Source organism: Amborella trichopoda, chromosome 4 (assembly GCF_054954075.1).
Source record: "Amborella trichopoda isolate Santa Cruz 75 chromosome 4, AtrichopodaSantaCruz75HAP2 v2.0, whole genome shotgun sequence".
Classification (NCBI taxonomy): Eukaryota; Viridiplantae; Streptophyta; class Magnoliopsida; order Amborellales; family Amborellaceae; genus Amborella; species Amborella trichopoda.
Window position 1 is genome coordinate 254,288 of NC_142339.1, and position 26,153 is coordinate 280,440.

The 26,153-nt window shown below is 40.5% G+C and overlaps 1 protein-coding gene across 3 annotated transcripts in view; it reads right to left on the reverse strand.

The window, feature by feature from the left end:
• Window positions 1-1,135: 1,135 nt before the first annotated feature.
• LOC18439537 (histone acetyltransferase HAC1) overlaps window positions 1,136-26,153 on the reverse strand; it is a 29,322-nt gene continuing 4,304 nt past the window's right edge. The window contains exons 3-18 of one of the 3 annotated variants that reach the window (XM_020670382.2): window positions 25,107-25,305; window positions 24,415-24,520; window positions 23,806-24,115; window positions 23,164-23,730; window positions 21,381-22,939; window positions 20,435-20,731; window positions 20,054-20,332; window positions 18,813-18,941; window positions 18,500-18,700; window positions 18,138-18,280; window positions 17,663-17,978; window positions 17,211-17,350; window positions 3,962-4,040; window positions 3,438-3,830; window positions 2,656-2,873; window positions 1,136-2,066 (exon numbers count right to left, since the gene is read on the reverse strand). In XM_020670382.2, the coding sequence (XP_020526041.1) occupies window positions 1,952-2,066; window positions 2,656-2,873; window positions 3,438-3,830; window positions 3,962-4,040; window positions 17,211-17,350; window positions 17,663-17,978; window positions 18,138-18,280; window positions 18,500-18,700; window positions 18,813-18,941; window positions 20,054-20,332; window positions 20,435-20,731; window positions 21,381-22,939; window positions 23,164-23,730; window positions 23,806-24,115; window positions 24,415-24,520; window positions 25,107-25,303 (5,049 nt within the window). In that variant the 5' untranslated portion in view covers window positions 25,304-25,305 and the 3' untranslated portion in view covers window positions 1,136-1,951. Of the gene's footprint in view, window positions 2,067-2,655; window positions 2,874-3,437; window positions 3,831-3,961; window positions 4,041-17,210; window positions 17,351-17,662; window positions 17,979-18,137; window positions 18,281-18,499; window positions 18,701-18,812; window positions 18,942-20,053; window positions 20,333-20,434; window positions 20,732-21,380; window positions 22,940-23,163; window positions 23,731-23,805; window positions 24,116-24,414; window positions 24,521-25,106; window positions 25,551-26,153 lie in introns of all 3 variants that reach the window. The other 2 variants (XM_011627077.3, XM_088864164.1) reach the window with 2 other exon arrangements.

The window sequence follows — 26,153 nt, forward strand, 5'->3', positions numbered from 1 at the left end:
ATCATCTTCGCCTAAATCATTAATTTTTAAAAAATTGAGCAAAAATTTGGGGGAACAAGTGCTCATATGAATCAGCTGACTTACAGAAAACCCATCTGAGATAAAATTGGTTGGCATCCATTTCTCTCAAGTTCAAGATGATAAACTAGAGAGTTTTCTAGCGTCAAAACTTCCATTTTCAATAGATTTCTTTTGTAACATCCATTTTCAATAGATTTCTTATGTGTATCTTATTGTATGAAGTTGATGCCTTCGATTTTTTTTTTCCATCAATATTTATTTTAAAGTGGGATCTTGAAATAGAGATCAACTTTTTCCTTTAACATTAAGGGTGCAATTTGTTCACGGATGCATCCGTAGGTGTAGAGGTAAGATACAACTTCAAATTTTATCATGATGTAAAATGTTATTAGGATTATCTCAAAATCTATTTTTATATTTAATTATAAAAATGATTAAAATGAAGTAGATCTATAAACATATGAAAATCTTAAAAATGGACGGTATAGATAATATGTTGTAAAATATACTATTTATAAGATTTAAAATCTTTTTATTTTTCATAGTCATACATGTCGATGTAGAGATGATCAATCATTAAAACCACCTTTTCCAATGGATTTTTGAAGGGCATTTGTAGTTCTTCATTATAAGGTAGCATCCTCGTATAAAGTTTTTCCTTACTTTAAAGTGGCAACCAAATGCAAGTTCAGGATTCTTTTGTCCAAGGTAGAAGTGTACAGTGTGCTTATGTGAAAACACGCCCATTGTTTTTTATTTTGATTTTAGGGACCATTACCTACCCACATACACTGCAAGGCATCAAATGGAAAATCGGATGCTTGGTTGTATCATGTCCCCCAACAAAGCCTAGTAAAATCTCCTTGGACCTCGAGCACAATCAATAATACACCTTGATCCACCCATGGCTAGGGCCGATCATGACCTTGCATCAAAGGTAAAAGGTAGCGTACACTTAATACTCAAATCTGCTGAGGGACGAGAGAGAGAGAGAGAGAGAGATGGTTTGAGACTGCATGCCAAAGGTCATAAATAAAAACCGCCAAAATCCATAAAATGCAAAGCATGGCTCTTACCGCGGCCAAGACATTGGAAACTGTATATAGCGAAACTCTAACCCAAACCATCTGCTCACAATGTAGTATATCTCAGTGATTCTTGTTTACAACATATTCCATCTTATTGTTTCTTTGCAGAAAAGAGCTGGGTCCAAAAGGCCAAGGCCCCCAAACACTCAAATGAAATCTCTCAGAAGACTAGACTAACAAATTAAGGGATATATGTTACACTCCTTCAACAGAGAAAGAAACAAGAACTGGGGTACAAAGACAAAATTCAAAGAATCACCTCAATCGACATTAGGGGTGAGACCCTTCAAAAACTTCTAACCAATGTTTAGAAAGTCAGTTTTGAGTCGAGGTATACCGACTTGCGTCGGTCAGTTCAGTCAAGAGTTAACGAAAAAGCCTTTTGACCTTTTCAGTTTTCTGATAATAATTGGGGACTAAGCTTTCCTGAGATTTGTGGTATTGTTTCAAGTCAGACACCCCCAAAACCTACTCGAGTTGGGGCACTCGAGTTGAGCGGGCCTGACTTTTGAAACCCTGATCTTATGAGAATACAGATAGTCTCAGCAGAATGATACCTTGTCCAAAACTTTCACCAAACAATCAAAGAAGAGGTCGGCCCTTGCAGGCACAAGTTATTCATCCTTGCTCCACTGCATCAGGGTTTTGCTGGCAAAACTGAAGCTTTCATTGAGAACTGCAACTGGCAACTTGTGCTCATCTTTGAATAATCCAATGGACCGGTGAGCTAATGGCAGCTTTCTGGCGATTGTTTTCTGACAATTCTCCAAGCAAAACGGACATGAAAGCAGCCTTGTTCTTCTTCTATTATTTTTAATGACACAATATATGCACAAAAAAATTTAACCCATGCCCCTAGCAACCTCAGAGGTTCGTTGTCTCATCATCTCCATAACTGCAGCTCTTCGCCGAGACTCAGACTGCTGCTGCAACCTTCTAAGATGCTCCTTCAAATCCCTGAGCAAAGTTTAAACAAGTTTACACTCTTTCTCAAAGCCACTAGCACGTAAAAGAGCACCTGGAGCTAATGTTTTACTACTCGGGCGAGTCGACTAGGACTGACCTGCATAACTCAGGCTTGGCAGGTTGCCTTGCCCAAGTCCCCCCCAAACTCAGGGGCACCTTATAGTGTAAATTTTATACTAAATGACCTAAATAAATTACAAGTGACTTATATTTAGATTTGATTATACTCTTTAGGGATCTATACTTTAAAATGCCTATTTCTACTTTTTTATCTTTTCTCATTTCCTGAGAAAATAACATTTAAATAGTTTTTTTCTTTTTTTTTTTCCTTTTTGAAAAAAAATCTCATCTTTATATACATTTTTTATTGTTATCCTGGGCTTGGTTTTTTTCTTTTTTAAGATTTTTCTTATTCTACAATTTTTGTAGCAATTTTCAAGCTCTGCAGACTCGGTGGATAACTCAACCAGTTTGTTGGCCTAGTTCCGTGACATATCTAAGTAAAAAACCTTCCATGGAGCTAAACAAGAATTTCTTCCTTCTTCTTTTATTTTAAGAGAAGAATAGAGGTTTGATTGACCTGCAACGAGGAACATGGCACTGGGACTCTTTGCAAGCACGAGCATGCAATTGAAGGAGATACCACATTTTCTTGCACAGTGGACAACCACCTGAGGCACGGACCTTGCACTGGATCCCGTGACGGAACAGGCCCTTAACCTTGCGACAATTTGGATATTGGCATTGGGGAGAACGGCACTGAGCGGCATGCACCAGAAGGTCCAGCATTCTCCGAAGCTGCAATAGCCACATCACGTGAGAAATGGAGCATGTGCGAACAGCCAAAACTAACAAAATCAGTATGTATAAAACCACCGCTTTATTTCTTTTTGAAGTCTTAATATTTTTTAAAGTTAAAGTGGTGATTTTAAATTCTCCCACATATCAAATCAGTACTTACAAATATTGGGAAATCATGATGCTTTGAACCCTTAGGGTCCTTGTTTGCCACATCAAAATTTATGTGTCATGATTATGATTTGACAAAAGATTACACTCGGCAAAAAATGAATGGCACAATCATGAATTGCAAAGGATGAAACAGTCCTGAGAAGCATGTTAGGTGTATGAAGCAGATGAGAAATAAGTCAAATAACTAATAATATTTCGACCCACCCAATACCCAAGGTTTGAATCCCACTGACCTACCCAAAAGAATAAAAATGTGCAGCCCCAGCCGCAGGCCTCTACACTAAGTCTTCTTTTATTTTTTGGAAAAAACTTCTACACTAAGCCTTCTTAGTTTCTACAATTCAATGACAAGCCAAAAAAAAAAAGACACCAGCTTAAAATAATTGCTACCTGTAAAACACGTTCCTGTCGAGCCTCCTTATTCTGTGCATCACGGTCTGCCGAGGAGGGATGGGCAGTCAACTTATGAGGATGATTTGCACCACCCCCCTTTTCATAACAAGCATTGCATATGTCATAATCAGGACAGACCTCACAACGCCATCCCTGACCAGCCTCAATGTCATGCTGGCAGTTGTTGCACGTTGAAACAAATGCAGGTTCAGTTGGATTATGAAGATGATAGAGGACCATCATCGAGGAATGCTTCGCTCGGCGCAGGGTGTCATGTTGATAATGGTTTCCTTGACAAAGGCTCAAAAATGCTTGCCTGGTGTCAAAGAACTCACTTTCAAGGATCTCATCTTTATCCTTGGTATCTGTAGGTACATCGGTTATCAGAACCTGCATAGGGTTTTTGGTTATCAGAAAATATAGCACAGAAAGATATTCAGGTATACAGACAAACCAGTAAATAATCATTTTGAATATATGACGCATGCACAAAAATGGAAGAATACAATCCAGACACTCACAGGATAAAGAACATGCTTTTCCCTAGTACTGATGGGGTGTCGATACTTATCATCAAGTTTTTCCTCTGCCTCAAAACAGCTGCAACAAAATAAATATCAGAAGTTAAGGACCCATGCAACTGTTACAAAGCAGCAACCCAATCCAAAGCAGTCATCCCACCAGTAGCCCGCATTCAAAAGATGAAAAAACAGATTATACTGATATATGAATTTACTTAAATTACTAAAATGAGACACCTTGAAGTTATAAGTCACCAGTTTACCATCAAAGTAACCAAGTTAACTGTGCAACAGCCACATGAAATTAAGCAATTATTGGATTATGTAGAAAAAGTATTGTGGTACCTATTTACAAGAACAAATGAGACCATACAGAATTGTGCGAACTATCGAGAGATCAAAATTATGAGCCATACTATAACGTTGTGGGAGAGAGTGGTTAAGCAACGACTAAGGCATGAAACGAGTGTATTTGAAAACCAATTCAATTTTATACCAGGGAGGTCAACAACTGAGGCTATTTTCCTACTTAAACAACTTATGAAAAAATTTAGGGCAAAGGAAAAAGACCTCCACATGATCTTTATTGATCTAGAGGAAACTTATAATAGAGTACCTCAATATTTGATTTGGTGGGTGTTGGAAAAGAAAAGAGTCTCCAAAAATCACATCGACTTGGTGAGAGATGTGTACAAGGGAGCGTTATCTAGCGTACAAACAACTAGTGGATAAACGAGTGAGTTTTCAATGACAGCAAGTCTACATCAGGGGTCCACATAAGCCCATACCTCTTTGTCTTAGTTATGGACAACTTAACTAGGCACTTACAATATGAGGTACCGTGGTGCATGTTATTAGCGGACGACATAGTTTTGATCAGTGAAACCCAAAATGGCATCAATACAAAATTAGAACTTTGGAGGAACGCTCTAGAATCTAAAAGTTTTAAAATTAGCCGGACTAAGATAGAGTATATGAAATACAAGTTTAGTAATAATAGGAGTACAGATGAGCAAGTACTTAAGATTGACATCCAAGAAATACCAAAAAGAACGCATTTTCGATATCTTGGGTCAACAATCCAGGAAAATGGATAGATTGAGGAAGCTGTCGTACATAGAATTAGAGTTAGGTGGTTGAAGTGGAGATATGCAACCGGAGTTTTATGTGATTGACACGTACCAATGAAGCTGAAAGTCAAGTTTTGTAGGACAGCCATGAGACCAACTTTGCTTTATGGGGGAAATGTTGGATGGTCAAGAAACAACATGCCCATAAAATGAGTGTAGTTGAGATGAGAATGTTGAGACAAATAAGTGGCAAGACAAGAAGGGATAGATTTCGAAATGACCCATGTAACTGTTACAAAGCAGCAACCCATTCCAAGCAGTCATCCCACCAGCAGCCCGCATTCAAAAGATGAAAAGACAGATTATACAGATATATGTATTTACTTTAGATTACTACAATGAGACGCCTTGAAGTTATCTGTCGCCAGTTTACCACCAAAGTAACCAAATTAACTGTGCAACAGCCACATGAAACTAAGCAATTATTGGATTATGTAGAGATAGCATTGGCAGAAGGAAAATAGTCCAAAGTGCATGCAAGCATTTTCTGTGCACAAATCAAAAGCACACCTTAGCCCCTGAATCAAACCAGACAGATCCCCACAAAAACCCTAATCTGAGAGGAGAAAGGGGAGAGGGAGGGCGGGGGAGAAAAGAAAAGAATCAAACCACCCATGAAAACCATCAAGAATCAAGACTTACCACTGTACTTGAAAGTAGACACGTATACAGTCCAAGTAACCTCACGGAGCCTTGAGAAATAGAAAAACTCAAGAACCAGGGCAAAAAAAAAAAAGAGGGCCAAGATCATGGTCGAGGTGGCAACTGAATGCATTACCAAGATTAACAAGAAAAATAATCTTCACAGGAAGAAGTTCTAGAAAGAGAATGAAAGGCTAAGAGAGAGAGCCTTTATGAAATGGAATTTTTACTGAATTTTTCTGAGTAGGAGATATGGTGGAAGGGGTTTTGAAGTAATGTGAAGAATGATGCATTTTGGAAGAAGAATGATACATTTAAATAGAAAAAAATTCCTTGATATCAATGTTTTTATTATTTATCCTCGTTCTGAGCGATTATCTCCTTCATTAGAGGGGGAAGAAGGACGCGAAGTTTGAAGTGCGAGAAGTAGATAATAAGTTAGTTTTGGAGTGTTCCAAAATTTCAGTGAGTTTCAATAGGGGCTAACCACTAAGGTAGAGAGGCACCCAAACTACCCTCAACCAAAGGTCAATTTGAATGTGGAAGACTAATTTGAATGTCGATTTGCGAGATGGCCATCTACATTTTGAAAAAAGAATGTAAATTCATTTTCTTTTCAAGCCAAAATAAGGGAATTTGCGAAGATTGATAGATGATATCAAGTGCCTTAAGGCTGTGGGGGTAAAGGATTCTAGTCAGGTGGATGTCAATGGGATTCTAGTCAGGTGGAAGTCACAACATTGACAGCATATCTATAGTTGTACCAAGAATTTTCTTTTCCCCAAGTCATTGACAGGGACTCTTGGACATAGCAAAATGGAGATGCAAGATTGCTCCAACTAGGAGTAACTGGACCACATCCTAAATAGTTTGGAGGAGAAGGAATCAGGATCATTAAGCATCCTGGAGGTAAATCAATTGGCAACGAGAACATTGAAAAGGAGATGGTATAGGTGGTTTGAGCACATATATTATGATTAGTAGTTCAAGTTTTGTTTGGACTAAATTTCTGGTTATTTTTTACAAGGCAAACCATGACTTAACAAGCAAGGTAGAGCACAACAAACCAAAAATGATGCCACATTATGACACATGTACTGAAAATTATTTCCACGTGACAATTGAATCAATGAAAAACACAGGTGGAACTTAAAAAAAAACGCTTTCTACTGTAGAAAAGAAAACTATCGCACAGGGAGAACTCTAAGTCCATTAAGAGACCACATCCACAAGAAAAATATAAAAAGGGAAAATGACCAAGTTCCTCCCTGCAAGTTGAGATCCATGCAGACCCAAGCCCCTCAAAATTTAACAGAAAGGACAGACACCCACATCCCTGCCTTTACACATAACCTACTTTCAAAATATCCATTCTCTTCTAAAATTACTAATCAATCCAAATTAAAAACAAAAAGATTCAAACATACTCTCTCCCTCTGTGCCTTCCCATGGCTCTCTCTCTCTAACATCCCCAAACTGTCTCTCTCAATCCCTTCATCCACGTGCTCTCTCTTCCTCATTGAACATTGAATATTGACCCTTTTGTAGAGCAAGAGAGAGAGTTTTGAGGAAGGAGCAGAAGAGAAAAACAATTTGGGAGATTCCAGAGAGAGAGTCATGGCAAGGGTACAGAGAGAGAGAGATTGGGTCTTTCTCTTATTGAATTTGGACTTGGCATTTTTTTTAAAGAAAATGGATATTTAGGGATGAGGCCAAGGTCTTCGGTTCCATTCCTACAAACCATATAACTGCCAACATGGAAAAAAAGAGGGAAGGATATTTAGGTGAATAGGTTATGCCAAAGGAGCGGAACTTCTGAAGTCCGCCATCTCTCTCTCTCTCTCTCTCTCTCTCTCTCTCTCTCTCTCTCCAACCCCCCAACAATGTTATAGAATGTTACAGGATTAAAGGTAAAGATCAAGGTACTACAGAGGTCTATAGTGTGGACAGACACCTACCTCCCTGCCTTTACACAATACCTATTTTCGAAATATCCATTCTCCTTTAAAATTACAAACCAATCCAAATTAGAAAACAAAAGACTAAAACATACTCTCTCTCTCTCTCTCTCTCTCTCTCTCTCTCTCTCTCTAACATCCCCAAACTGTCTTTCTCTTTCTATCCCTTCCTCCACGTGCTCTCTCTTACTCATTGAACATTGACCCTTTTGTAGAGAAAGAGAGAGCGCGTTGAGCAGGGGATAGAGACAAAAACAATTTGGGGAGGTTAGAGAGAGAGAGATTCATGGGAAGGGTATAGAGAGAGAGATGGGGGAAGGACAAAGAGTGTTAGAGAGAGCTATGGGAAGGGCTGAGAGCCGGGTGGGGGGTGGGGGGGCGAGAGAGAGAAATTGGGTCTTTCTCTTATTGAATTTGGACTTTGTATTTTTTTTAAAACAAAATAGATATTTAGGGGATGATGCCAAGGCCTTGGGTTCCATTCCTACAAACTATACAACTGCCAACGTGAAAATAAAAAAGGGGTAGGATATTTTGGTAAATAGGTTATGGGGTCGTCCCCACACCTAGTCACCATGTTGTGTTTTCCATTCCCTAACACGACCCCACTCTATTACTTGGTCGAATCAAATTTCAAGTCCCACTATAATCAAACTTGCCAGATGCCTTCCTGGAGCCCATTTCAGAATATTACTGCAGTCCACTTCAGACCATACACCTAGTATGCTGGATACAGGGTTTATCCAAGAGAGGAAGAGGGAGCTATAGGCCAATGCGAACCTCAGTATGATCCTTATGCAAGAAGAATTCTAATGGTTTCAGAGATCCAGGGTCAAGTGGTTGAAAGGAGACAGGAACAAGGTGTTTTTTACAAGATAACAAATTGTTCTAGGGGATCTAATTCCATCCTACAACTTGTCAATGAGGCTCGCACCATCAAAAAAAGGTCCTTCCAGCACCTAGGAGGCCGCCTAGGCACCCAAGAAGCCATAGGCTGCCTCACCTAGGCCTGGGTAGGCTAGGTGGATGCCCAGGAACTTACATAAAAATGATGAATATTTTTTATTTTATTTTTTGGGTGGGGCCATTTTGGATCAATTTGACCCATAAAGAGGAGTATTCTAGCCCCTTAAAAGTAAAAAAAAGAAAAAAAAGAAGAAAAAAAAAATCTTCCTTTGCCCTAGAAATACCTGAAATTGATCAATTCTGCGATTTTTTTAGAAACAAGAAAATTTTGAGAAGTTCTTAGTATTGCATCAATTTTAGGGTCTGAAGGAGGTTCTTAGAAGACTTTTGGGGTGATTTTGAGCTTGTTAGACAACCAAGACATTGAAGAAAAAACATCCATACATTGAAAAATTAAAGATCTCCTTTTTCTTTCTCATTTGTATAGCATCTGTTGTACATCATCATTTTGCATTGGTCATTGGGTCTCAATGGAGATTTGGAGTCTATGAGTATGACCATGAATCAGGACTATAGAGTATGGTGTATGAATACTATATCATTAGTTATTCAAAGAAGTAAAATTTCAGTGAATTGAACGTGTTCAACATTCAAAATGAATATAATGAGTTAATGAATATGTATAAAGAACTAAGGATATATATAAATGCATAAATGTACATATTTAACACATATCTAGGCATATATCTGTGTTTGGACAGCACATATATGCCTATATGTGTATATTTCACACCTCTAGGTGCATGAAGTTCTAGGCAACCGCCGAGGTGGCCGCCTAGGCATTGCGCGCCTTAGACCCCCCCCCCCTGCCCCCCCCTGGCACCTAGGGGCCCGCCCAGTGCTTTTTTAAAACCTCAATCATAAGGTAGTCATGCAGTTCTTTCAGAAGTTATTTACTGCCCAGACCCAAGCTCGGCCAAGGCTCAGTAATATCCACTTCAGGACTCTCTTGGCATAGCACTCTGCATGGCTAGAGCGCTCTTTCTCTAAGACTGCACTCCTTAGAGGAATCACCAAACTGGGACAAGACAAGGGCCCGGATGGTTCCCAGTGGCATTAACCATAAATTCTAGGATACCATACCCCAGTTTCCACCTATCTAACCCAGGTGCCTAAATGGAAAATGCAACAAAGTTAAAAGAATTTCAAACCCATAAGTCTCCTTAATAGATCCTACAAAATTTTGTGAAAATCCTGGCCTGGCCTCTAGGCTCCGAGAAGTACTCAACAGTGTCATCTCCCCTAATCAAGGTGCCTCTGTTAAGGATTACCAAATCCTTGATGGGGCCCTGATCACCCATGTATGGATACACACAAGGCATAGGCGCATGATCACTGGTTTGGTCCTAAAACTGGATTGGGATATAGCTCATGACCATGTCGACTGGGATTTACTAGACTGGACTCTAGACCCTATGGAATTCAGATAAAAATGAAGATCGGGGATCTCCCGGTGCATTTCAGCATATCAGAGTATTTTGCAGTGTAGATCATCAGGAGCCCCAAACGATTCTTCCCAGCTTCTAGGGGGTGACCTTCCATACCCTTTTTGTTTGCAATCATCACCGAATTGTTTACCAAGTCCATCTCAAACATGTAGGGGCATATCTTGGCCCAAGGTTTCCTCTCTTTTAGAAGGGGCCTGTCAATCTCACATATTCAGTATGTCAATGATACCCATGTGTTCTACAATGCCAACCCCAGCAAGTAGACAATATATGGTTGTTTAACGCTGCTTTGAACTAACCACAAGTTTGAAGGTTAACATGGCCAAGACCAAACTCATAGGGGTCAGGGTTGACACAGAGTTACCAAGTTAGCTAAAAGCCTAAAAGTCTAGACTGTGGGGTCGACTCTTTACCAAGAAAGCACCGGGGCTTTACCCTATGCTTGGGTAAACCAAGGAAGTATCTGAGGGTTGGGTGTAGTGGTGAAGAGGTTCAACCATGGGTTGGCATTATGGAAGGGTGCTTACTCTCCATGGGAGGAAGGGTCACTCTACTTAAAGCAATCGTCTCGAATTGTCTTTTTGACAAAAGTTAACTGTTATGTATATAGAGAGGAGTGAGTATAGAGAGAAAGAGGAAAGTGGTATTCCACAGACGAAAAGCAAACAGAACCCTTATGCCAAGGGGGATGAGAGAGAGTAGAATCCAAAAACATCTTTTTATTAGTTACAATGCGAAGAACAGAGCAACCGACAAAAAGATGTCTATCCCAAAAAATTAGGCGCCTCCTAAAGCCGCTCCATCTTTAGCTAAAGTGTCCGCTGCGTGATTTCCCTCTCTCCAAATATGCCTCCATGAGACGTGAATATCCCTGCAAATGTAGTGAATCTCATAAAAAATGTGTGCCAGGTTCCATGGAGGGGGTGAAAGTTTAGAAGCCTAAGCTATAACATTTTTGGAGTCTCCTTCAATAATGAGGGGTTCCAAGCAATAAGGTGAACAAAGTTTGAGGCCTTGAAGAAGGGCAGTTGCTTCCGCCTCCATGGAGTCAGGATGACCTATGGATTTAGATAAGGAAGCTAAAGTGGATGCTAAACTGTCCCTTACGAGTGCCCCTATTCCGGCTGGACCCGGGTTTCTTAAGGAGCACCCATCGAAGTTCAGTTTGAGGAAACCCAGCTCAGGACGTCTCCAACATGAACTTCGTGATATACCTTTGCCGTGACGTTGTAGAATGGCTGTCCGATCGTTGAAGAAAACAGCATGGGGGATGCCTGTAAAGTCCTTATGGTTAGTTGCTCAGAAGACCATAGAAGATTTGAGCTTAGCGAAACAAGTTGGGTAAGTGGATGAGATTCCCCTGAAAATTATGTTGTTTCTCTCTCGATCCAAATAGCCCAAATTGTTGCTCCCACCACTGTTTTCCAAAGAAGGATCCCCGGTTTAGGCCATGGATAAGGTTGGATACTAGGAAGAATTTTAGGTACTGTAGCCTGGAGTACCCACTTTAAGCGAAACAATTCTAGTACCTTACCCCAAATAGCAAAGGCATAACGGGAATGTAGGAACAAGTGGTCATTGGTTTCCTCTTGTTCCATACAGAGAGCGCATCGGTTAGGCAGGGGCAGTCCTTTTCTTTGCAGCCAGTCAGTAGTAAGGACCCTTTGCCAAAGGGCGACCCACGCGAAGATTTTGAGTTTTGGGGGTGACAAAGATACCCAAGCCGATGCTACAATGGAAGTGGGTGAATGAGGAAATGTTCGGGGGCAAGTGAGATAAGAGTAAAAGGATGAAACCGAGAAGGCATCAGATGAAGTCGGTGTCCAAATCAGCTGGTCCTCACCTATAGGAGATACGAAGCAACCATGAAGGGCTACCGATAGATCAAGAAAAGGAGGGACTTCGAGATCATTCAGAGCTCTTCTGAAACTTGGGTTCCAGAAGCGAGAAGCTCTCGAAGAAGACATCTCCATAGCCACTGAAGAGTCTTGGATGCGAACTAGCGAGAACAGGCTTGGGTAGCTATCCTTGAGAGGGGTAGGACCAAGCCATACATCGAGCCAGAACCGTACTCGGTTGCCCCTCCGAGGGTGAATGGGAGTGCACTTCCAGAAAGAATGGTATGAGGATCGCAGAGATCGCCAAAAACCAGAGGCTCTACAGTGATTTCGAATTTTGGGGATCCAAAGAGAAGCTGGGATATGGTATTTGTGTTTGATGATTTCAATTCAAAGCTGATCAGATTGAGTTGCTAGGTGCCACCACCACTTTCCTAGTAGAGCTTGATTCTGTTTATTGAGTATTCTAATACCTAATCCCCCTTGCCTTTTAGGTTGGCACAGTTTGTCCCATGATATCAAATGGATTTGTGATTGTTCCCAACTCCACACCAGAAGAACCTGCGAATGAGTTGTTCAATTCTAGCTGCAACGGTAGCCGGCATGTGGAAAATAGACATCTGGTAAATAAGGATATTGGCAAGGGTTGCTTTGATCAGGGTCGCCCTTCCGGCCGAGGAAAGGAACCGACCCTTCCATCCTGCCAATTTCCTATTGACTTTGTCTATAATGTGGGACCAGGAGCTATGCTTCGGTTTACCTAAACACAGAGGCGGTCCAAGGTAATTGGACAATAATTCTTGAGCCTCACAGCCCCAACTGTCATCTAAGGCTTTAAGAGAATGGAAATCAATGGAAACCCCATCATTTTCATCTACTTGAAGTTGACTTTGAAGCCCGTTGCGAACTCAAACCATCTTGAAAACAAGAAGAGGTTATCAGCCTCATCGGGATCAGCATTGCAGAAGACCAGGGTGCCATCTGCGTATTGCAAGTGCGAGACAACAGGGCCCTGGTTTCCACAAGAGAACCCATGTAGCATACCAGCTTCGTAGAGGAGGAAGATTGATTGACTAAAGACCTCCGCCACAATAGCAAAGAGGAAAGGAAACAGAGGGTCTCCCTGTCTCAGACCCCTAGAGGATGGGAAGTAGGCCTTGGGCCATTGATGAGGATAGAGAAGTAGGGGTTGGAGTAGCAGGCTTTCATCCACGACCTCCATTTCACCCCAAAACCCATACTGGTTTGGGTTTCCTCAAGGATGGCCCAATTAACATGATCGTAAGCCTTTTCCCAGTCGAGTTAGCAATTAAGCCTGAGAGTTTACTTAGATGTCTAGAGTGCACACACTCATGGGCTACTACGGCCCTATCCAAGATTTGCCTATCTTTGACAAAAGCACTCTGAGTGGTGGGTATAACAAAAGGTATGACCTCTTTAAGACGAGATGCTAGGACTTTTGAAATAATTTTATAGGTCGAGTTGACTAAACTGATTGGTCTGAAATCTTTGATTTGTTCTGCCCCTTCAATCTTTGGGACAAGGATGATAGCCCATGAATGGAACTCTGTAAACAAGGCCATGAAATTACTATGGAAGCAGTCCCAAAAGGTTTTGAAAGGGGCAACAGGGAATCCGTCAGGGCCGGGGGCCCTGTCAGCAGCCAAGTCTGAGATTGCTGCAAGTATTTCTTCTTCAAGGAAAGGTCTTTCCAGCCATGAGGCTTTGTCCGGTGATAGGAAGCGAAAGGAGAGGTTGCCCATAACTGGCCTAGGTCCTTGAGGAGCAGAGAAGAGATTAGAGAAGTAAGGATAGGATGGCGTCTTCGATCTGGTTGGGTTAGTCCAACAGAGAGTCCCCATCCTTAAGGTGAGAAATGGAATTATCCCTACGTCTGCAGTTTGCAGTTTTATGGAAAAAACCAGTATTAAGGTCTCCCGACTTGAGCCATTTGATTCTTGATCTCTGGAACCAAAATATCTCCTCTTTCTTGAGAATATTTTAGTAGTCCAATTTGAGTTGTGATCTACATTGTCCAGTTTTGCAAATATCTCTCTTCAGGATGTCGATGTCTATATTCAATAGACTTGAGCGCCTAATGAGAGATTTCTTATGGTTGAAGGCAGTGGAGATCACCAAGTTTTATTTGGTGAGAAAAGACTCAATTTGTAAGTTCAAAAGAGGGATATTCAAGCATTAGGCTCTTAAAAGGAAATGAATACAGAAATATTGGGAAAGAGGAGGTGGTGCCCTGCCAAAGATGATAGTTAGTAATCCGGCAAAAATATTGAAGTGACAACTCCGGCTGGCTGGTCAAGGACTGAGCTGATGCAATGGCATTCAGAGCCTGGAAAAGTATTCCTTCTGCTTATTTTCCCTTTTCCACCCGGATCCGAATATCAGCAAAAACAAAGGATAGCACTGGACTATGGAAAGACAGGTGGCCAGGAGAGAGCAAATTAGAGGTTCGATTCCGAACCTTTACATGGTGGTGACCGGCCAGGATGTATAGTTTCCGATTCATATGATGTCCTGGGTGGCCAATTGGTTTTCTCACCAAGGTTTAGGAGGGCTCTCTTGATTGCGAGTTCCAGGAATTAGAGGCTTTGTTGGCCCTAATTACAGTCCCAGTTCCTCTTGTGCCAATGTACGGACAAAAAGGTATAAACCAGATACATCAGGGATCTTCTTAGTAGTGTCCTTTAACTCTTACGAAGAAATTTGACCAAGTACTTTGATCAGCCATAGCCAAAGGGCCTTGCACATCCCTGTGCTACCTATGATGTTACACAAAAAGGTCATTAGTGAACGATATTCAGCAATACCCTCAATAACTTATGTGTGTAAAGACAGTGAAGAATCACCCATCTATTCCTTCACTGCCAGACTACAAAGAGAGATCCGATCCTCCAGTCTACAATTCTTTGGGATTGTGTGCGCCGCCCGTGAGTAAAACCACCAACTGTTCATAGTCCTTCTATTTACTCCCTCGTCCCACATTTGGCCTGCTCTTGTGGGAGGGCTTCCATCAGTCCTTGGTATGGGCAGTTTAGTTGGAATGGAACAGGCGAGCCTTTGAAGGTAGAGAGCCCCCAGTCCAGGCCATAAATGATAGAATTATATCCACTGAAATAGAAAGGAGTTCAGTGCCTATAAAACCCTGGACTTCTAACAAAACTGGCTCCAAATTACAAGGTCCAGTCCAATGTTATTACAAGATCTTCTTACCTGTTCGCCCCGAACCAGGTAATATCAAATTAAACTTTGACAGGCGCTCCTATTCCTGTTTGCCCCAAACCAGGTAATATCAAATTAAACTTTGACAGGCGCTCCTATTTTGACGATGGGAAGGGCAGGCATTGGAGTCTTCAGACAGTACAGAACCCACATTACTGTCCTAATAAAAAGCAATAGGCATCAGAAAGTCGACTGAGACTGAGGCACAACCTCTCCACGAAGGCCCTAAACTGTTCAACCAGTGTTGGGGCTCCAGCTGGTGATTGAAGGAGATTCTAAGAACATCATGAACTGGGACACAAGATTGTCGATCCGCCCAAGGAGACTGAAGCATGTCTTTGAACAAATTTTTTTAGTTTAATAGACAACCTGAAGTGCTATTTCAGCACATATGGCTTGAGGCCTACGCAGCAGCAGCCACCCTAACCAAACAGGGAAGTACCACCCAAATTTTGTAATACCCCTCCCCAGCCCCAAAAGGTTTGGCATTTGTATTTTTGTGACATTTTTGCCCCCATTTCTTGGTCAGTAAACTGTACAAGAAGTCTATTTGTAATTTTTACATTACTAATATAAAGGTAAACCATTTCTCAAAACAAAATATATATACATATATAGATATATTATAGAGAAGGGATTCTTATGCATTACTTTGTTCCCTCTCTCTAACCTACTTCTGGCCTAACCACAAACATATACACGAGGTTTAAGGGTTGAAACACAACCAATTCAGGTTGTATCAGTGTTTTAAGGCCGCATCGCCACATATGCGGCTGCATCATGCGGTATGCGGTGGGCACCGCATTTGCACAGACCGCATATGCGGTTTTGAGTTATGCGGCCGCATATGCGCCGCATCAGACCGCATCAGAGCCGCATCTGGCCACATCAGACCCGCATCTAGCCGCATTGTTTACTGCAAAAAAAAAATTCAATTGTGCCCCTCGAGGAGGGGCAAAATGGTCTTTTTGACCATCAAAAAATTGGGGGAAACAGTTTGGGAGGGTATTCAACCCCCTAGACGATCATTTATAGCCACTTTCGTGGCTTTTTTGGGATCAAATCGAGCAAAAAAAAAATTTAGGCGGAATTTCTTTTTCATTTAAATCTTGGATTTGAGGATTGTTTGATACTTGGTTATTGATTAGAACCTTTTGATTGTTGATTTGGGGAAGTTTAGGTGAATTTGTGACAAAAAATCGGGGGTTTCAGAGGTCATGAAGAAATTTAGCACTAAAATTAAGGATAGTGGACACAGAATCTCCGGCAGCTAATAATTTTGGAGTTAACCATTAAACTAAAATACCTACTATCACATATATCACCTCCATATTTTTTTCTATGCATTAACCTATTTTTTGAGATTTTTTAGAATTTTTTTACATATATTGACCGCATCGAGCCGCATCGCCCCCCCCCCCCCCCCAACGCTTTTGGCTGCATCCCGCATTTTAAAACACTGGCTTGCATAAAGACCCAATATAGTTAAAGGATGCTATGGTGATCGACAGATTTGCTAAGGTCTTTCGCAATTGAGAGCGGAAGGAAAATGTCAATCTTAGCCCACATTTTACAATAGAAAAGCAAAGCCTCCATAAGGTTTTTTCTTTTCCATTGCATTTTGCGATGAGTGTTGTGCTCATTGTGTAAATAGGGGAGGCTTGTAAACAAATCATCAAGAGATATTATAGGGAAAGATAAAACTTGAACAAAACCAGAGTTTTTCATTAATAAAACCCCCTCACTGGAGGAGTCAAGTTGACTATGGTTTCAAACCAAGCCAAAACCCAAGTTCACAGTTCTGGAAAGACATGCTCTTTAGGCCCAGTCTCAAACCTATATGCAAGACACGAAAAATAAAAATCAATTGTAATGCATCGAATCAAACATTCTTGACTACATAGGCAAGCATTTGAAGCATCAATTTGCATGAAGCATTGGAATAGACTGAAAAAGACAACAAAAGCAAACAGAGTGAAAATGCTTCACACAAATAATCTCCATAAAAAGCTTAAAAAAAAACACCTCACCTTTCACAAAGCTGAAAATTTTCACACTGCTTGCAAACCCAACGTTTTCCAGACACCATGAGATGGCAACAATGAATGCATGCATGCTGCAGGTGGACCATGATGAAATCTTCCTTCATTGGTCGGATGATATCACCAAGCTGTAGAAGGAAGAGACTTGTAAGGGAAAAAACAAAATAGAACCTCGGAAAAGATTGAAAAGAAAAGAAAATGAAAATCATACATTTGGAAATCTGACCTTTCACTAACTAAATGATTGTATTCAATTGACTACTAACAACACCATAGCACACACTCATAGGGGCTTCCAGAACTAAGACCAGATTTTCAGCATAAACTATACAATTTAATTTTCTTTCTGTAATAGTCTTAAAGGTATCATGTTGCACAAAAAACAAAAGTTTGTGAGCCAATAAAACAAAATCAAGATAAAATGTAAAGATGCACTTTACTTTATGCATTAGTAATGCATCCTTTGATGCATTGCTAGAAAGATCACCCAGGGCACCAGCAGCCCTTAAAGTCCTTTTTGTAATAATCTTTTTTGTTTTCCCTTTCTTTTGGTGCTTCCTTCCTTCTTCTTCTTGTAGAAATTGACTGATCATATCCTCTGCAGCACCTGGCCAGTAGTCACCATCAAAATATGGCAAGCGAGCTGCAGTTACCTTCGCCTTACATCCACCAGTACACTCAAAGAAGTGGTCATGCAAATTAGTCTGACCCACGATAATGTTTTCTTTGGCTGCTTTCCGTAGCATTAAAAGGTACCTGAATAAGAAGAAATATTAAACAAATCACAACCTTCACTATGGCATACCATAAAATGTAAAACGCCAATCCTAGAGCATGTCAAATACGTCGGGGCTCGCAGCTGGCTACAGCCAGCGTACATGTGGGGAGAGAGAGCGAGAGAGAGAGAGAGATCACCATTCCCGGAGCTTTTCAGACTTGGGCGTCTTCTGTATCTCAGGATGGCAATATAAAATATAGTCTTCACCTTTTGGTGGGGGACAAGCCCAAATGTAACAACTAGTGAATCCCCGTTTCTTGCAATACTCAAGGTACCCAATCTGAGAACAGATGATCATATACTCAATACTTTATCATCCACGTTCACTATTCTTCTATAAACAGGAAAAGCACTCCAAAAAAGTAATCAACTTCAAGTTGACTTAATGACTATGAAAATATAAACAATTTAAGGAGTTTGCACTCATATAAAAGATCAACCCACACGAGAATGTCTGAAAATGTAATTGGTAGGAAATTAAACACCAGTAATTTCCTACCAGTATTTCATGATAAACAAAGGTGCGGAGAGCTTCTCCTGTCACCGTCTTTATCTCAGGCCGAAAGTATTTCACTGAATCAAGATATGAAAGATATATACGGCGCTGATTTGGCAACTGACATTCTGAGCCAAATTCCTGAATGTACATACCAAAAAGGCAAACCTCTACACCCTCAATCTTTTGGAACAACAAAATGACCTGGAATAGATCATACAGGCAATCATCAGGAAAGCCCTTTATAAACAGGTTTAGTGCTACAGAACTTAAATATAAGTCTTCATTTTAAACGTGAAGTGAAAGCAAACTGCACCTTGGATTTGTAGGGGAATTCTGATGGGTAATTTTCTTCTTGAAATATATCTAGAAATCGTTGTTTCACTTCCAGTTTCTTGTCAACAGATGACACAACTCGTATAACAAGAGCTTCTGCTCCTGGTACCTGTTAAGATGATGATATGCAGAATTAGTATAGAATTCACACTTCAAGATAGAAATTTAATATTTGCCTGTTAGTTTTGTTTTTGTGCATCTAACTTCACTTCTAGTATCTTTTTCATATCTAACGAAAGCACTTGTCTCCTCACAAGACCACATTGCTTACAATGGTCAAGCACGATACTACATACTACGCATGACACCCACAGTTAAACTGAATCCTACCATTAAGTTGTTTTTTGTTACCACTTAAAGAGCCATAGGCTCATTAGGCTTGGTTCACTGGCGGTGGCTTAACCTCCCCACCCCAGTTCACATAATTGGAGGGGTTCATAATTCTTCTATACACAAACAACTCAAGAACCAATGTATACCATCTCCAGTATATAAGAATCAGGAATGTGTTTTTTCCCTGTCAAACACATCCAAATATATAATAATCCTAAACTCTATTCTCCCTTAAAGTAGATTGTCCTGCACAGTTTTCTTTGTCGAGCACTATTTCCCACCAAAGCTCTGTTGTCTGCCAACCACTCTGCTTCCTCAGCAGAATAGAAACAGAACCAAACTAAAAAGGTTTGAATGCCAAAATGACCTGGACAAATAGGAAATCCCAATTCCTTATGCCCTTCATAACAACCAATTAGGTTGGCATAAAAAAGGATCCCATGATCCCAATTAGAACGAAGAAATAGAAGTAAACATAAAGAGAAGCCGATCTCAAAAAGATACAAATCAAGACAAAAAAAGAAAATCGCTAAGGGACAAGCAGATAACCAAGTCAACAAAGAAAATGGTTTATCCATCCAACCTCAAAAAGATAAAATCAACTGTAAAAAGAAAATATGAGGAACAAAAATTCGATCAACACGAAAACCATAGAATTTCACAGAGAGCTCTATCTCCTAAAAGTATTCATAATCAAACAGGCCAAAACGAGACCAATATTACAAAAACATATGTAACAACATTTGACATGTAGCTGAAACTTCAGAAGGCAAGGCAAACCGATGATATTTCACAACAGTAACAACTTTGTCAACTAGCATCATTAAATAATTTCACTAAAACTTCCAAATCAAAAACTCATGCTTCTATGCTACCACACCAAATTACCTCATCATAACTCTTCCCCAGAACTTTTGCCCTTTCCTGTCTCTCTTGCTTCAGTTTCCTGAAAAGCCTCTGTTCCATATGGTCGCTGAGGTTCGTTCTTGGCAAATCTTTAGCACCCAGAACAGCGCTTTGAGGTAAGGGCTTCCGTTCTCCCCTTTCAATCACTTGAATATAGCAGTTCGGGCACATGTATTCAGCTTGCCCACCTTCATTCCTTCTACTATTGAAAAGGGCACATATCTGATGCTGCCAAGCTTCACATTTATCACATTGAACCCACTGCATACAAAGGAGATGTAACCATGAAGAAAAGATCCTTCCAGTAAATAAATTTAAGACAATAGATAGACAAAGATATATATAGAGAAAGAATGTTCTTACTGCTTCTTCAGTTTCTTCATCATTACGTTTCTTTTCCAGCTTTGCCTTGGAAACAATAAATCCATCAACCTCGAGGTTCTCCCCACGTCCCTCGTTATAACATGGAATACAGAAACAGTGTCGGGTATCACCCGTTCCCATGGTATAATAGATAGCATTTCTCTTAATACGAATACCACATGGTGTGCAATATATAGGAGGCGGTTCAAATGAAAGTTTATCAACAGCACACAGCTGGCATGAATTCTCACCCATTAATTGTTCCATAGCCTGGTTCTTTTCTGCTTTGCTTTTGCTCTGTGAAATGCAAAGCACCATATGAAGAAAACAATTGTCGCTCCTCAAATAATTATAGTCTACAAAAGGAAAAAAAACAAAAAAAACAAAAAAAAGGGCACGGTGAGGCCCCAACTAACACAAAGCACGGACTTTTGTGTGTCATTTCTGAAGATCTGTCTATTAGGGAATCAGGTCATTAATGTTGTTTTGATGCATGCAGAGAGGCTCATGAGGCGAGCATCTTTTGAGAAATAATTCCATGCTGTAAATTGCAGAAGGCAATTGGCTATTTGGAAATCAGGGTCTTTGGGGATAGCTTGAGATATACTAGAAAGTCTCTTTAAGCAGAAACTTTAAGCCTATTAATAGAACCTTGAGTCAATTATGTCGTGAATGCACGTGGGGAGGTAAATGAGGTCATTGATAGAATAGCAAAAGTGAATTTTAATGGAGAATGGTCAGGACTATGGAATTTTATACAAACTTAGAAATAGCAATACTTGCATGTTGCAATTTACTTTCCTTTGAAAAGAAATTAAACCCAATATAAAATTTGAATTATACATAAGGAAATTAATAATACAAAAAGTACCACTTAAGAGCCCATCTAAGACTAGAAAAGAATCCTGGAAGCTTTTATTTAGACAAAGGAATTTAAGGTACTGACCTGACCAACCCACTGCCTGAGACCTGTGATATGCTCCCTAATTTGCTCTGGAGTAAAAAGTTCGGTTAGTGAGACACCCTTGATCTTTGGCTTCCCCAATTTAGCTGATGCCACATGCTCAGCTGGTTTTATAATAGTCTCTCGTTTGGGTTCACACTTAATTGGCCCAGTCTCTGTCTTAGCAGGAATCTGTTCTTGCTTAGCTTGCAGGACAACTTGACACGACATACCATACCCTTCCTCAGTTTTCAGATCATCCTTGTGCTTTCTGTCAGCTTGTTTATCCACATTAGGTTCATCAGGACGTTCTCGAACAGCACTTGTGGATGATTGCAACTTCACTGACCCACACTCAAAGTTAAGAGGCTTAGACACTTCGGCTTGATGACTCACTGGTGGTGGTCTATCCAATTGATCCCCGGGTTGATTAACAGAAGGAATAGAAACTATTGGTGTATCACTCTTCGGCAAAAGAGAAGTAGGCGATGGATGCTCCAGTTTCACTCTTTTCAATGGAGGTTGTGTATCTTCTGAAGCTTCAAGAGTAGAACTAGACGTTGATGTCATAATGATGGGAGCTGTGGTGCTCAAAGGCTCGCACGTGCTATTCTTCACATTTGGTGGTCCAGATTGAGAGAGAGGATGACTCAGAGCCTTCTGTTGTGATAACCTGTGCTTGACAGGGGCACAAACTGGACAATTTGCAGCACGACAACTATGATGATGCCGTAATAGACCCCTGGTAGAGACGCAACGAGGATAACCACACTGAGCTTCCCGACACTTTTCAATATGTGCTAACAATTCTTGAACATTTAGGCAATGAGATTCTCGGCATTTCCCTTTTGGGGCCAAACATTTTCTAGCATGGTGCAAAAATAGAAGCCACCATTGTTGCCTAATAATTTGCTGTTTGCGTGATTCCATGTTTGTATTGGGAGGCCCACGGCTTGCCCCAGCAGGTACCTCAAGCGCTGGTTCATTTTTCGAAGAAGAGGCAGTTCTTTCCTCAACGGACCCTTCAAGTGGGAGATTTGGCCTTTGAGCTTCATCTCCGGCTATCCGTTGGTGATGTCCCTCTTGGATACGCTTTTCAAGTGATGGCAGGTCAGAAGCATGTTCTGCCTGTGATCCATCAAGAAGGTTGTGGTAGTTATTTTGTGAGTGGGTCATTTTTTGTGGTGGTTGCAACACAGGCAAATCCATTCCCTGATCTGCCACAACCTGACCACTATTATCTGATGCAACTTGAATTTCCGTCAATGCATCAGTCACTGAGATTGACTCTTGGCGATGCTGATTTTGTGGCCTCTGTTGATGCTGATGCACAATCTGTACGTTTGCCTGAGAAGGTGGCTGGTGAAACTGCGATGGCTGGGTTTTTTGCTGCATTTTTTGGGACTGAAGCAAATGATCTTGTGGTGACTGAAGATTCTCCAGAGGCTGCAACTGCAAAGGTCTCATACTCTGATTCCCCACAGCAGATGCCATACGTGTAGCAGGAGTACAAAGATTTCCAGACCCAGAAAGAACAGCAGCACTCAGCATGGGCCCTTCACCTGCCAAAGTAGTTATTGGAGACAACATTGTATTTTGAAAGAAAACAGAATGAAATATATCATTAAAACAGATAAAATATTACCAAAATCTGATATAGAACAGAGACTGCAAAGTTATTTGCAAAAAGGAATCTATGTCAAAAAAAAAAGCAGTACATAATAGTGGCAATTAGAGAAACCTCTTCACCAAGGAAATATTAGAAAAGGAAATAGAAGCAACTCACTCTGTATCAATTGATGTTGATGATGCAGATCAAAATGCTGTTGCTGAGGTCTTCGATAATTTCCATAAATAGAAGCCTTCATATAGCTCTCAGATGGCCCAGTCCCATTGTTCATCAAATGCATGTTGCTCCCAATCAATGGCAGCCCACCAGTCACAGCACCATTTGGGAACTCAGAAGTAGAAGGCCTTTGCTGCATGCTGGACACCATGCCTCCTCTAATTTGTCCACTAGCACCATTTGGGAACTCAGGAGTAGAAGGCCTTTGCTGCATGCTGGACACCATGCCTCCTCTAATTTGCCCACTGAGATTATGCAAGCGGCAATTTTGAGTTCCAACATAATGATTTGGCTGCTGTTGATCTGATGCCGATGTAGAATCAACATTGGAAAAACTCCCCCCACTAGAAAAACATGCAGAATCAGCAGACACAGATTGCTGATTATTCAATCCAGGAGTGGGGATCATCCGACTGGCAATTGTTGGCATACCAATTGATGAACCCAAAATGTTTCTAGAACCAACAAAAACATCGTGCGCTTGCCGATATCCAGTACGTAGAGGTCCTAAAAAAGTAGTACATGTCAGTACAGCGTATGGTAAGGACAAAAACCAAGCAAAGCTCACTATGATAGAATTACCATTAGATGCATTCAGAGAATTTCCATAAGCCAAGACAGCGGGTATATTCGTAACAGGTGACGAGCTTTCCATGCTAACAGCGTTTGGAACCATCTTATTACAGCCAATGCCAACATTTCCCGAGTTATCAAAAGCAGAACGGACCACTGGTTGTTCCTTGCCATGAGGCATACCTGGGCTTGGTATCATTGCACCAATGGAAGAGGAAGAAGAAGCTGGGCGAGCTAATGGTTGATTGCGATTAGCACCCTTAGATTTAACAAAAGCATGCAACCTGAGCTCCAAAGTATGCAAGTCCACATACTCCTCCTGATATTGACCGAAAACGGACAACATTCAGATAATTCAGGAAACATATAGACCACCAATTAATCATTTAAAAACCTTCCAAAATATGCCAAAGATATAGTATTGCAAAAAAAACTAAAAAAAGAGAATCTTTTTGTTGGTAAACAAATCACATGTTTGAAAAATTAAACAGTAATTAGCTACACTTTGTACTTGTACTGCTTTTCTTAGTCATTGTGGGATATTCACAAGAATGCAATCACTTGACTGAAAGAAGATCAAAATGCAAACAAAAATAAAAAATATAAGGCTGGGAAGACCTTAGATGCGGCAGCCTTGAATAGGCCTTCCTCCAAGCACCTCGCAAGATCAGGAAGCTTCGCCTGCCTTTCAAGAGCTGCTCGCTGCCTTTGGAGTAGTTGCAAGCTGCAAAAGCAAGTAAGCATAAACATGCCTCTTTCCAGTAGGCTGAAATCCAAAGATAGTCAATTCCACATCTCCAATCGACCACTCTTTTGAAAATATACCCAGAATTCCTGAATGGGTTCAAGATTTTACTCAGGGAATGGCACTCAGATCACGAAGAATACTGACAATTTTGTGGTATACAAAAAATCATTTTTTGCAAGACCATTCATAGATTTTAAATTAGAAAATGCAAAATTTTGCCTAATTTTATTTTGTAAAAGCATAAGAAAACACAAGAATAGAAGGGTCACCTAATATTTATCAGTTCAAATAGAGCCCGACACTCAACCATTAAGAGCCTGACACTCAACCATTCATAGATTTTAAATTAGAAAATGCAAAAGATGCCTAATTTTCTTTTGTAAAAGCATAAGAAAACACAAGTATAGAAGGGTCCCCAAATATTTCTCAGTTACAAAAAGAGACAAACACTAACCAATGCATTATAATTCTCAAGTTTTGGATAGTTTTGAACTCATAAAGATAGATGTCAAGTAAAAGGTTTTCCTGGGCAAACAATCATTTGTATACAGTAAGGACTTACATTCTGCTTCTTATACAATTGCGTGCTAGGACAACGTCAGAATCCTTTTGCCATGTGCCATGGAAACTTCCCGAGACTTGGCTTTGGGAAGGTAGGTTACTACCGTTATGCTGTGGCAGCCCAGATAACTGGGGAACAGTTTGATTAGGAAGCTGCCCTGACATATGCGCCTGCACATGAATTTCTCCTCTTTGCATTTCTAAATACCAACAACACCAAGACTTAGAGTTGTATTTCCCAACCACCTCCACCTCCAATGCCTACTGAAGCTTGAATATAACCAAAATAGTAATGTCGAAAATTAAATGAACGCCTAGACCAAACTGGTTCAACTGTGAAGTCCATTTTCCAATCAGCAACAAGTCTATTTTATCATTCCCATCACAGCAATAAGATAATTTCTACAATTGAAACTATGGGAATGGAAACCCTGATCAACAAAACCTACAGAAAACCAGATACAATCACTTAACCATTAGAAAATTTTTGAACTGAATAAGCGAATATTCTTATAGTCCAGAAGCACATAATCTTTAAACTATCTGCAAGAGAAGCTCAAATGAGGACCGTAGTAAAGCAATTGACCCATGAGATTGAACAACAAGGAACAAGCCAACATTCGTTCAACTCCAATTGGCAGTGCATATCTACTTATTAATTATCATAGGTCAGAAAATAAGGAAGGGTTAGACCATTTCACAATTGGGCGTGTGTTATGTTGCCTTCTGCCTTTTCTATCTTCAGCACAGTCTATCAGTAAGTTAAACAATAATGGATTTCCAAAAGCAAAAGCACATGAAGAGAAACATGGTTACCCAAAATGAACAAAGAAAATTCATAGTGATTATAAATCATCATCATCATCATCCGAGCCTTATCCTAACTATTTGGGGTTGGCTACACGAATCATGTTCTAACATTTCACTCCATCAAGGATCATACTCTCAATCAAACTATAATTCACCATAGACCTTCTCACTACTTCCATACATGTCTTTCTGGGCCTTCCCCTTGCCCTTTTAGAGCCTTCTCACTATTTCCCCTTGC